The sequence below is a fragment of the Corylus avellana genome, chromosome ca2 (assembly GCF_901000735.1).
Source record: "Corylus avellana chromosome ca2, CavTom2PMs-1.0".
NCBI classification, from domain to species: Eukaryota; Viridiplantae; Streptophyta; class Magnoliopsida; order Fagales; family Betulaceae; genus Corylus; species Corylus avellana.
This window is the reverse complement of record NC_081542.1, coordinates 49,869,211-49,882,457: the sequence shown is the minus strand read 5'-3', so window position 1 is coordinate 49,882,457 and position 13,247 is coordinate 49,869,211. Positions and strand designations below refer to the sequence as shown.

General features: G+C 35.8%; 3 protein-coding genes and 1 non-coding gene across 6 annotated transcripts; 3 read left to right on the top strand and 1 right to left on the bottom strand.

Annotated features, from left to right (window-relative positions):
- Positions 1-1,011: 1,011 nt before the first annotated feature.
- LOC132170178 (putative pumilio homolog 8, chloroplastic) lies at positions 1,012-3,118 on the top strand. Its single transcript, XM_059581070.1, has 4 exons — positions 1,012-1,544; positions 1,728-1,890; positions 2,421-2,654; positions 2,996-3,118. The coding sequence occupies exons 1-4, from the start codon at positions 1,012-1,014 to the stop codon at positions 3,116-3,118; spliced, it is 1,053 nt and encodes a 350-aa protein (XP_059437053.1).
- A 1,867-nt stretch (positions 3,119-4,985) lies between these two features.
- On the top strand, positions 4,986-5,074 carry LOC132173152 (small nucleolar RNA SNORD96 family). The gene has a single exon (XR_009439248.1). It is a non-coding gene; the product is annotated as a small nucleolar RNA SNORD96 family (small nucleolar RNA).
- A 2,770-nt stretch (positions 5,075-7,844) lies between these two features.
- LOC132171494 (probable serine/threonine-protein kinase WNK11) lies at positions 7,845-9,060 on the top strand. The gene has a single exon (XM_059582818.1). The coding sequence runs from the start codon at positions 8,086-8,088 to the stop codon at positions 9,046-9,048; it is 963 nt and encodes a 320-aa protein (XP_059438801.1). The 5' UTR covers positions 7,845-8,085; the 3' UTR covers positions 9,049-9,060.
- A 433-nt stretch (positions 9,061-9,493) lies between these two features.
- LOC132171492 (pentatricopeptide repeat-containing protein At5g64320, mitochondrial) lies at positions 9,494-13,233 on the bottom strand. 3 transcript variants are annotated; one of them, XM_059582815.1, is made up of 3 exons: positions 10,488-13,233; positions 10,224-10,376; positions 9,494-9,825 (listed from the first exon to the last, which is right to left on the bottom strand). In XM_059582815.1, exon 1 carries the CDS (start codon positions 12,947-12,949, stop codon positions 10,772-10,774), a length of 2,178 nt encoding a protein of 725 aa, XP_059438798.1. In that variant the 5' UTR covers positions 12,950-13,233; the 3' UTR covers positions 9,494-9,825; positions 10,224-10,376; positions 10,488-10,771. The 3 variants fall into 3 exon arrangements, with proteins under 3 accessions (XP_059438798.1, XP_059438799.1, XP_059438797.1); XM_059582816.1 differs by having other exon boundaries at positions 10,508-13,233; XM_059582814.1 differs by having other exon boundaries at positions 10,224-13,233.
- Positions 13,234-13,247: the final 14 nt, after the last annotated feature.

Genomic DNA, 13,247 nt, shown 5'->3' with positions numbered 1-13,247 from the left:
TCATATTGATATCTGCATTGTATTTTTAATAGGATTAATTAATAGACTGAATTCCATAACTGGGTTAATTTTTTTTTTTTTTTTTTTTCTCAAATCTGCAAAACCTTACCAAAATCTATAGGATTCCTAGTTGTTATATATAAACTGCAGCATAAAAAGCGTTTTCAAGGTAAGTTCTTTTTATTGTGATTCTAATTCTTGTTTAATTACTGGTTCATGCTTTGCAACTTTCATAAAGAACTGAACAATATGTAAGACTTTATTGTGTGGACGCCCTACCATTCAGATTATAGGGGCCGTTGAATTTTTATTTTTATTATTTTTTTTTTTTGCATCGTGTAATACTTTTTTTTCTATTTTTTTTTATTTTTTATTTTTTTATAATCACTGGTACTTGAATTGAGCTTAATATTGTGTCAAATTCTCCAATTAAATATTTAAATTCTAACAATTAATATTCTCAATATTTAATAACTAAAATACAAGATTACTTAGATTAGGAATTGAGCTTAGAGTGGAGAAAAGAAAATGAATTTTTTTTTTTAAAAAAAAAAATTTAAAAATTTTAAATTTTAAATTTGAAAAAAATATTTTTTTTTTTAATTTTTCTTTTTTTTCTTTTTTTAATTTGGTTTAAAATTTGGGGTGCCATATATGCTGAACCACATTAATATCTTGTATCTCTTTCTCTTCTCTTGTTTATTATTTCGCATTAGGGGCGGGACTAACTTGGGCGGTTCTAGCCCCCAAGGCAAGAGGTGGTCCCAATTTTTTTTATTTTTTATTTTAAATACTTTTAAAAATTAACTTTTGCCCTAAATTTATTTTTAAAAAAAAAATAAAAAAAATTTGCCCCCAAACTAAATATTCTAACTTCGCCCCTGTTCGCATTCTATACTCATCACATTACAAGTTCTTATGAGCATCAATGAATATATTGATATGCATACACGTGTATATATAGACATGCATATATAAATATCAGTAGTTTTCATCGTTTGTTCTAAATAAATGGTTGTTTTTGTAGGAAATCATATGGGAGATTGGCGTCACGGTGACAATCGACGACGGATGCTTGGAAACCTGATAAGACCAAATTCTGGTTTTGGTGAAGCATCCACATCTATTTGGGCCAACCAAAATAACCCAATCGGATTTAATGCAGCCAGAGGAGGGAGAGTTAACGGAATGAGTGCTGAAAATCTGAACTTGAACTGTTGTGGTGTTGGTGGTGAAAATTATTGTGGTGGCTGCTACCAAAATTCCAGGTCTCCTGGTGTTTTGTGGATTCCTGATGGCATAAATAATTATCAAGATTACTTGAACTGGTTACAGAATACGTTGAGTTCAAGGGACCAAGTGACTATAAATATGGTAGTTGAAGGAGTTATTGATACGATATTATTGCTGATGACTGATAGACATGGCCATCAATTCTTCAATAAGCTAATGGAGTCAGTCAACGAGTATCAGTTGCAGCTGATTGTAGCCAAGATAACCTCGCAACCTGAATTGCTTATCCATGTGTCACTTACTACCTATGGGTAATTTGTTTTAAACTAAACTTCTTTAGGATTAAAGATCTTGTAATTAACCTATCTATGATATATATATTTATGCTTGTAATTAATATATATTACAGATCTTGGTTGTTGCAGTTGTAACTTGTTTTTATTGATTAATTACTGAATGAATTGATAACCTGGCTAATTCATTTGGGTATGCAGCTCAAAATCTGTTAAGAAGCTCCTCAAAAAGCTTGGAAAAATGCCCTTGACTTCTGAGGTGATATCAGCTCTATCTAGTGGATTCTATAATTTGATGATAGATCTAACAGGATCTTCAGTTATATTAAGGTGTTTGGATTTGGCTGATACTTGGCAAAATGAGGTAAATCATTACCAATTATTTCTTTTCTTTAAGAAAACAAAATGGAAATTTCCACTGCAGAATGCTCTGTATGTGATGAACAGGTGAAATGTGTTTGGAACTTAGCTTTAATGATTAATCAGTTCCCTTACCCATAATTCAATCATTAATTAAACTCATTTTTCACATGTTATATATGTCTTATGATGTCTTCTAGTGTACGTACTAATTCTGCAACAATGTGCCTTGTCTTCTCTCATCAGTCACTATACATACAAGCCCTAAGGAACTGTCTCAACCTGGCCAAACATGAAAAAGGATGCATATCTTTCAACAAGTTCATCACATCCAGCCAAGGCCTAGGCAGAAAATATCTCCTAACTTTAATTGCTTCACACTCGGTGCACCTCTCTCAAGATCCCTCAGGGTATCTTTTTCTTCCCATCCTATATATATATATATATATGACTCATAGTTTTTTGTAAATGCTTTGTGTCATCTTTGGTTGTTTAATTTATTGAGTGTATGTTTCCAGGAACTATGTTCTGCAGCATGTCTTAGGACTCCATGATCCTGTCTGTACTGAGAGTATATGCTTTCTTTTGAGGGGCAGCTATGTACTTCTATCTTCACAGAAAGGTGGTAGCCATGTGGTAGAGAAATGCTTAAACTCTCCTTGGATGGATTACGCGATTCTGGATTTTTTAAAGTGGAACAGACTCTCGCAACTTGCTCGTGATCGATATGGGAACTATGTAATCCAAACAGCATTGAAAGCCACAAAGGTATACTTTTTGAACTCCATAGCCTTTGAGATTACCAGATTTTGTGGGAAAATGCTATTTTCTTCACTGCTTCATTCTTCAGGACAAGCAATCCCATTTTACACATAAAAAAAAGCAATGCATAATTAGTAGTCATCAAATACATTTTTCCTTTCCTTCCACATTGAGCGAGGATCGGGATCCCCTACAATTTGCAATTCGGACAATTCAGGCACCCCAATTGCGGGGGGGTCTTGATTGTTTAATTGAACTGAAAACTTGTTCTTGAGCATTAATTAATGCTTTATATAGCTTAGCTTCCATATTAAAATCCTCTTTTTTGTCAATTTTCTTTCTTCCAGCGTGCAAATAGTCCACTTTATGAAAGGCTTCTACACATATTGCAAGGGCATTTTGATGCTCTCCAATCTGGATATGGAAGGAATGTCATCAATTTGATTCTCAAGGGGGTTCCACTTGACTGAGCCCAACCAATATTTCGGACTGTGAAAATAGTGTTTTATGTTGGACATCCTGAACGTTGTCTGTTTTCTATGAATAGCTCTTATGTTTTTTCTTTGTAGTTATCTGGACCAAGTGTAATGACTAAGGTTCAATCTGTGTCGTGAATAGAAGAAATTGTAAGGATTATATCGTTACAATGTAGGTTATGTTTCTTTATGTGTTTTAAGAGGTATTTTTTTGTTTGAAAACTATAGTGTTATCATTCGACATTAAAGTGAAAATAATTATTGTGCTTTGAGAAGTGTTTTATGTTTTGAATTATTTGTTAATATCTTTGACTTAATTCAAAAAAAAAAAAAAAAAACAAAACAAAATATTTAACAACTTGGGCATGTTTCAATTTCCAAATCACTATATGGGTTCAAAATTGATCAAATCACTTTAATCTTTTATGAAATTATTCATTTCATCTTATCTCCATTAAATTTTCTAACAAAATGTCATATCGTATCCAATAGAATGACGAAACGCGTATACACTGCATAGTCAACTTCACCATGTTAGTCCCATGCCATTAAACATGTCACATCATAAAAAGGTCATGTTGTTAAAAAAAAATAGAACAGAAGTAAAAAGGATTTTTTGTGGGCGGGGAGGCAGCGCGGCCCCTCTCCATTAGCAAACTCTCATTTTTTTTTAAAAAAATCTTGTTGATGTAGCATTTTTAATGATGTGACATTTTTAATGAGATAGACCAAGTGTTGTACGATACACGTGCCACAATACAAGTGGCATTTTGTCGTTGAATTTAACAGAAGTAGGATGGAATTATTGATTTGATAACATAGTCTTAAGAATCCATATTGAGTTTTGAACTTAAAAAAGTGATTTGATAAAAGCTAGCATTTTTCCCTTTCCCAATATTCGAAAGTATTTTGAGGACAAATATAAATTTTCTTAGGTTGAAGATCTTAGGGTCTATTTCGGTTTGTTACATCTAACGATAACTATGTATATAGTCTTATATTATTTTGAATTTTAAATAATATGGCAATATATTCTGCTTATTGTAATATATACACTATTAAAATTGTAAAATATAATGAAAAGAAAATCCAATATATTCCCATAATTTAAATCTTCCATATATTGCCATGATCTTGGAAAGGAAAATATATGATTATAAAACTTTTTGGTCCCGTTGAGGCCCATATATGTCTCGAAGAAGTTGGGCGTCCTTCGAAGATGGACACTTTGTGGGCCTACGCCCATTAGCCGAGTTGATGACGTGTAATCCAAAAATAAAACCCTAATTTTCCTTGGCGGCGACAAAGCAGCCCCTCTAAACTATTCGTCATTCTCAGCCGTCCGATCTACATCCAACGACACAGATCAACCCCGATAACCCTATAAATAACCCTCTTAAACCACAATCCATCTCAATTTGGGGCTTAGGGTTTCTCTCTCCTCCTCCTCGCCGTCTTCTAGGTTTATTTACGTTCCTTGTTGTGTAGTTTAGATAGCAGTATCTTAGAACTGTGTTTTTGAAATGGGTTATTGATTTTAATCTTCGATTTTGTTTTCTTCTAACGTGTTTTGGATCGATTAGACTAAATGTGACAGGGGATTATTGATCAAATCCCTTACTTGATAAGGAGCAAACTTTACTGCTGTGTTTGCAAATTCCTATGTTAATGTCACAAAGGAAATCCTGTCGACGTTGACTGTCCTCCCCAATGGGAGCTGCTTTCGTTGACGGGTGGTGCTCATATTCCATATCTTGTTGGAGCAGCGTCGTTGCCATTGCCAAATTAGGCTTGCCATGAGACCTACATTCATTGATGTTTGATTTGCTTTTGTTTTTTGTTCTTGTTTTTGTTTTGAATGTCGCCGGTGATGATATCACACACCAAATTACCATCTTTCGGGACTGAATGGCTTTAAAGCCTTGCTGTGATTTTGCAATTCTGAGGCGTTCATACCAAAACAATGTTTTCCTTTGCAACTTGGTTTTTGTTATTGCTGGGTCTTATTTTCTTTGTTTTGGTTTTAGCTGTGTTTTTTGGTTGATATTTAAAGGTTCTTTCTTTTTTACATATATCTTGTGGTTTTAAAGTAGTTGAAAGTGTTAGTTTTACTGTTTAATTCTATTAAAGAGCAAGCACAATAGCTAAAAAAGTTTGCTTTTTTTCTCTTTTGGTTTATTTTGGTGTAATTTCGAAGTTTCAGCGAGTTTTGTGCTGTTTAATTTTAGATTACCTACTCCAGCTATGGTAGGTGAGTTGTAGATCTGTTAATCCATCCTCTGCTATTGATCATCCATTTGCAGGATACCCAGAAGGCTACACATGTAATATTGATGATCCGTTTGCAGAATACCTAGAAGGCTACTCATGTAATTTGGAATAATGGAAATTACTTGTGTATGCCTGAATTAATTAGCTTCTGTTGTGAAGCTGCCTGATGCAGAAAAGCTCTGTTGTAAATCATCTTGTAGCTGTAAATCAAAAGATGTTTTGCAAGTTTTGGATTTGTTCGACATTGTTGTTAATTGTGTTGTGTGGAAAGTTTTGTTGTGTTCTCAGAGTCTTCTCAACTTGACACACATGGCTGAAATCCCAATTTCATCAATCGATGGCAGCAGAATAGGATCCTCTCCATTTCAAAATCCCTCAATTTCCTCCATTTAGTGCATTTTAAAGGGTATTGCATTTATTGCATTGCCATCATTAAAACTTTTGGACAACACTACCCTTCAAAATGCACTAAATGGAGGAAATTGAGGGATTTTGAAATGGAGAGGATCTTTTTCCATTTAGTTTTTATGTTTGCATTTATATTTATTGACCACAATATAACTAATAATTTCTGTTCTTAGACCAGTAGAATGATTCTAGATTGATTACTTCTGGTGGTGTTTGTGGTTATCAGCTCGCATCACAAATCTTATTTCTCTCTTTAATCAAACACAATTTGGGTCTTAGGGTTAATTCTTATTTGGTGTTATTTCACTAGTGTAAACACCAAGGCACTTTCAATTAACCTTTTAATTAATTTATCAAGTAAAAAACTATGTTTTTCTTTTGTACACTTGCTCTTGGCTCTATAAAATATTAGCGTACATAGTTGCCCATTCTATTTTAGTGCAACCAACACTCTTCAAAATAAGTAAATATTGGCGAAGGGGGAGAGCAAGGATAAAGCCTAAAGGAGAGCTTCTCTCTAGTAGAAGAAAGAAACTCATTAAAGGAAAACATGTAAAAAGGAAGGAGGGGAGGAGGGAAGAACCAGAGACCTGGCTGGAGAGAAAGGGAGAGAAAAAAAAAAAAAAAATTCATGGCAAAGAGTTACATTTTGTTTATTGACATATAAATATTCTCGCTCAGTATTAACGACATAATAATTTGGAAAAAATATATTTTACCCTCTCAAAGTTTTAAAATATATATTCCAAAATATATTTTACCCTGTGTGTGTGTGTGTGAGGGATTCGAATTAATAAGTGTGGTCCTATCCGATTGAACCAGTTACCCATCCATTAATAATTTACGGAAATTATTAAAAATACTTAATTAAAAGACCTAATTGTCCCTATATTTAATTGTGGACATTTTTGAAATTCTCTAAAAAAATATGGGACAATTTTGAAAAGTTTAAACCAAAAACTTACATGAGCAATTTTCCATCAAATTAGACAAAAATGGTTAACGGAGTGGCTATATTGCAAATTTATGATACTTTGTTGAGGTATATTGTCAACTTTTAAACATTTAATGCCAAATTAAAAATGAGGTTAAACTTTGATGGGGCAAAGTGTATTTTTTCCTAATAATTTATAGGATATGCTTTATTCAAAGAACCCGTTACATAATAATAATAACATTAATATTAATGATTTTATCTCTAATAATAATAGTTATTATTTTTTTGAAAAAATATTATATTACTATCATTACTTCATCAAGAAATCATATTTAGATTGTTCGGACAAAATCACATCACCTACATAGGGGTATTTCTTCCGATCAAACTTGATCTATGATAAACTTAACGGCAGCCTTAACTAATCCATGTGCCACAGTATTTACAACTCTACTAATATGATTAATATGTAAACTAGGAAAGAGTAACACTATAAGTCTTCTTAGAGTTATCCAAAATGTGATGTAGCTTTTAAAATCAGTAATAGATCAAAAGTCAATAAATCACATTCAAATTCAACGGTGATTTTAAAAGTTATATCGCATTTGAAATGACTCTAGGAGGACTCTATAAAGACTTATATAGCATTACTCAACTAGGAAATGAAGCAATTAATTACTATAGTTACTTTTTCCAATTTTCTTGGTTTGTTATACATTATGATTAACATTGTGATTTTTTTTAAAAAAATTTTATTTAAGATAAACAAGAATTTAAAGAATAGTAGGTCTCTAATCATTTTCCCTAGATATCTATTAATTGACTTTTTTTTCCGAAACTTTTTAAAGATTATCTAAAAGCGAAAATTCGAAACAATAAGATAATCATGATCACAACAAAATGTAATATGGTTTATATATAAGAGCATGAAATCCTCCTCTAACTGCCCAATCTCCAATGATTTCTTTCCCTTATCAAATTCCATTTAAGAGTTTGCATCCAAATCAAAACCAATTACTATTTCTACGGAATATTGAAGAAACCCCATTCCTTTTATTATAAGAACTGGTATTTGACAACCTTCAAATCTTTCCAAAAGCTTCACCTCGTATATCTATATATATATAAACTCTCCTTGTTCTTCTGTTCTTCTCGCCGACATGTTTTGTCAGTACAGCTTATATCTGAAGGAAGCTCGCACTGCGTACTTCTTAGTGATTTGTTCCGCCTCCGTTTTCATTTGATGATCTGTCGTCCGTCCACCCTTTTCCTCGTTTTCTTCGTTTCCATTGCTTGATTTCGATTCCCCATCTGGGGTTTCTTGTAGGTGTTTGTCGGCGTACGTATGTGTCAATTTCTTGACAATCGATCAAACATGCTGTATCTGAATTCAGACCTGTCTGATAAGGATGTTGAGCCGTTCGTCGAGGTTTCTCCGACGGGACGGTACGGTATGTACGGTGACATGCTTGGCGCCGGAGCGGTGAAGAGGGTGTATCGAGCTTTTGATCAAGAAGAGGGTAGAGAGGTTGCTTGGAATCAGGTTTCCTTGAAAAGATTTCTGGATGACGAGGCAATGATGGATAGATTGTACTCGGAGGTTGGGTTGTTGAGAAATTTGGAGAACGAAAACATCATCACCTCGTTCGGATCGTGGACGGATCATGAGCACAAGACGTTGAACTTCATCACTGAAGTTTGCACCTCCGGGACTCTGAGGGAGTATAGGAGGAAGCACCAGCACGTGTCAATCAAGGCCATGAAGAATTGGCTGAGACAGATATTGAGGGGTTTAGAGTACCTTCATTCGCATGAGCCTTGCATAATTCATAGGGATCTTAACTGTAGTAACGTGTTTATCAATGGCAATCTTGGCAAGGTTAAGATCGGAGATTTTGGGTTGGCGGAAAAGGTGGGGAAGAACCACGTGGCACATTCGATTGTGGGGACGCCGGAGTTCATGGCGCCGGAGCTGTACGACGAGAACTACACGGAGACGGTGGATATTTATGCGTTTGGGATGTGTGTGCTTGAGCTGGTGACACTGGAAATACCATACAGTGAATGTGGTTGTGTGGCCAAGATATACAAGAAGGTGTCCTCTGGGGCGAAGCCCCGGGCACTGAACAAGGTGAAAGATTTGGAGGTGAAAGGATTCATTGAGAAGTGCATTGCGCCGCCGTCTGAGAGATCGTCTGCCTCTCAACTTCTCAAGGATCCCTTCTTTGATGGACTTGATGATGAAGACAAATATGATACTGGTTTAGATTGTTTTTTGCTTTCAGAAATATGTAGGCAAACTTGCTAGCTAGCTGTTCAATTCCCCTGTGCAGTTGATGCATTAATTGTAAATAAAGAATCGATATATAGTTTCTTTTTAAGTAACAATGTTGCAAATTAAGTATCACCCACTGCACCTCAACCCTCCTGTATTACTCCAGTGCAGCACGAAGCTGCCGACACCAAGTTGGCTCCTATGCCGCTAGCTATTCCCTGCTTGATCTCCTGGCACGGTGGAGGTTCCGTCATGAGTACCGGGTGAAAGGGCGTTGAGTAACTCAAGTGAACCGCCCTACCTTACTTCAAAGGAAACCAAAGTGCATGGCAAGACTTGGAAATTTGCTTATTTCATTTGGTTGATTGGATCGGAATCTACCGCCTAAAATGACTATTATCTCGCTTTATTGGATTGAAGAGTACAGAATTTCACAGCCAAGAGCAAATATGTACAATAGTTTTGACATTTGCAGACCTGTAACATGATTTTAGTTTTCACATTTGTACGCCAATTGATGACAATGAATAATACATCATGCTTATTTTACAGCACAATCTAAACAGCCACATTCGTTGCTATGCAAAAGTTATTTTGTAATAAGCACAGATAGGAACTGCATTCCCTGCTACGCTGTCAGTCTGAGTTTCTCTAGAAAAGAAAAGAATCAAGCGACAGATTTTTATTTTTATTTTTTATTTTTTTCAATACAAACAACCCAGCCTCAGCACCAAGTTCCAATCTTGAAGACGCTTCCATGCTCCATGATAAGGACTTCAAAATTTGTTCTTACCAACTAGCAGGAAAACTCTGAAACAAATGAAAAAGGAAATGGATGAAGACATTATCGCCCAAATTCGTAAAAGTCCCCGAGTACCACAGCCACAACTTCCATAAGGCTTTTCAGACATAATACAAGACTACCCAAAATCTTAAAGAGTGGTGGGAAAAATTAACTCCATAATTCGATAATCAGATGATTGCAAAAATCCAATTTTTCATCCCAACTTGAAACTTATTGAACGAGTATTTATTCAAACTAACAACACAATTTAGAACTATGCATGAACTGCTAACTTCCAACACATTATTGTAGAATACTAGAATTGTATTATGAAGCAAGAACAATTGAGCTTCTAAATCTAAATAAGCCAATACATGAAATACATCAGTAAAGTAGTTGTCATAAAGGTAAAAGTTTTGATCACCTCAAGTTTGATTATGATTGGTTCTCCTTTGACATAGACGTCATGCAGTGAAACCTTCTGCCTTGGCAAAAGCAGTACTCAGATGAGCTGCTACAGAACAGCTAGCCAACTTTTTCCAGCTTACCAACTCAAAATCCAATCGGCAGGTAAAACCTGTCCAAACAAATTAAATGCATTCAAATCAAGCTCTAGAATACCCCCTCTTTTTGGGGTTAGTCTGGAATGCCCGTTTCCCCCAAATAACATCACGACCAAAATTGTCACCTTCTGCCATTTCTGATTACCATTAGTAAAATTGCACCCGGAGAGCACACATTTGCATCCAAACAATTGAAGCGACTAGTGACCACCAATCTGAACAGGGGGTCCAAATAGCTCAAAGGATGTGCATTCCAAAAATATTCAAAAGCGAGAATCAAAGGTTAATCAGCATAGATTTGTATGAGAATAGAAGATAAGTGTAAATGTCAACTAAAACTCTTTCTGAAGCTTAACTCAAGAGACCAAACGAACTGATAATTTTCTGTGAGAAAAACTTCTTCTAGAAGCTAAAACTGCATTGAGGAAAAGATCTGACTCTCCTTGGCACTTGCTTTAACAAAATTGGTGACCAATAAATACCAAGTCGTGTTGTTAGGTATGAAGCCATTGTCCACACCCTTATGTAGAAGTAAACAGGCATTATCAAACATACCCTCTTTGCAGTGCCAACTGATTAAAGTGTTATAAGTAATAGCATCAGGATGGACTCCTTCAATTTGTAATCTGTCAAAGAGATTTAAAGCCTCCCGAAGATGGCCCATCTTGCATAAACCATTTATCAGGCTGTTATAAGTGACTATGTCTGGTGTCAAACCCCGATGAATCATATCCCTTAGAAAATCGAGTGCATTATGTACTTTTCCAACTTTACAAAGACCATTGATCAAAATATTGCACGAGATATTATTGATATTCAGTCCCTTGCTCATCATTTCTTCAAACAATCCCAATCCTTTCTCAACTGCCCCAACTTTACAGAACGCGCTTATAAGGCCATTATAGGTGATTGCGTCAAGGGGGCATCCTCTAAATAACATTTCATTTACAAGCTTAAGTGCTTCTTGGATCGCATCTCTCCTCAGGAAAGCATGAATCAAAGTGTTGTAAGTTACAGTGTTGGCAATTACACCCTCCAGAAACATATCACGATAGACTCCCAAGGCCTCTTCCATCTTATTGACCTTGCACAGTCCAAATATTACTGAATTAAATGTAAATACATCAGGCTGACATCCTTTCTGAGACATTTCACCTATCATATCCAAAGCTTCATCAACTTTTTCATTCTTGCACAAAGCACATATGAGGCAATTGTATCCCACAGTATTCAGGCTAAGCCCCTTAGCTGACATCTCATTTAAAACATCACCAGCTTCCTCTAGTTGGTTTTGTTTGCAGAATCCATCTATCAATGTTGTGTACGTTACCACATTAGGCTCACAACCCCTAGCCACCATCTCATTAACCAAGTCACAAGCTGAAGTCAAACAACCCTTCTTGCAAAGGCCACGAACCAGTATGTTAAACGTAAAAACATCAGGGACACAGCCGGATTGTAGCATGAAATTATAAATAACGGCCCTGGCTTCATCAAACTGTCCGCTGGTCACATACCCATTAATTAAGGTATTGAAAAGCACAACATTTGGAGCAGGCACTTTGATCAGCAATGCCCTTGCTTCATCAACTTTCCCCATTCTACACAACCCATGCATTAAAAATCCATAAGTTATATTATCAGGAGAGAAACCCCGAAGAAGCATCCGATCGACCAACTTTGCTGCCTCATGAATCCGATTGAGCTTAACAAAGCCAATGATAACATCATTGAAGGTCTCAACATCAGGTGTACAACCCATAAGAAACATTTCGTCCAAAAGTTTCAATGCTTCATTCGCTCTATTATTCTTAGAGAGTGCATGTATCAGAGTCTGATAGACCACCGAATTGGGCACACACCCATGCTTCATCATGTCTCTAAGAAGAGAGCAGGCAGAATCCACCTCATTAACCATACAAAGTGCTTTCATCACAACCCCAAATGTGTGGACAGTGGGAGAAACACCCTTACTCAACATGTCATAGAAAACATTAGGTGCAAATTTAGGACAATTCCCAGCCACCAATATCTCCAATACAACATTATAAGATCTAAAAGTTGGTTCACAAGAATAAACATTCCTCATATCCAGAAGCAACCTAGTTGCTTGCCCTGGCAAACCAGCTCTTCCATAATATTTCATAATCAGGAGGAAAATGGACTCTCTGAAAACAATCCTTTCTTCTTTCATCTGCATCAACAACCTATCTATGACCTTAAACTCCCCAGCCGCCCCAAGCTTATCTATCAATGCATTATACACATCAAAAGAATGGCAATAGCCCTTCTGGGCACCCGCCCATTCGAATATCTCCATTGACGTGGGCACGTCAAGTGGGAGCTTAAGCAATTTACATAGCTGATAGGAGCTAATTTGAATAAGCGACTTCCTAAGCTCTTTGAGGTCGAAAGGTTTAATTAACCTTTCCCATTCAGTCTCGGACTCTGACCCATCGTTATCATTCAAGACTGTATCACTAAAATCTCTTCTAGCCCCACTTGAGGAAATTGCAAAATAGTGACCTTTTAACAAAGACTCTAGCTTTTTGCTCACATGGGTTGAAAACTTTGATCTTTTCAACATTACTCTAAATGGGTAGCTAAAAATTTCCACAAACTAACCGAACAATCAGAGATTTGGAGTATCTCTGAAGCAAAATGGCCATGACCCTTCTGCAGATTTGGGTTGTTTTTCAGAAACAAAAAGAATGGTTTTCAATAATTTGAGCTGAAATGAACATGGTACCATCGAGATAGGATATACTGAAACTCTAAGAAGAAGTAGTGACATGTACCTGGGTATAAAGAATGAGGAAACCATGGATTGAAACATTAGGTGGAAGAAATTTCAACAATCAGCAACACGGCTTCAATAGAAATGA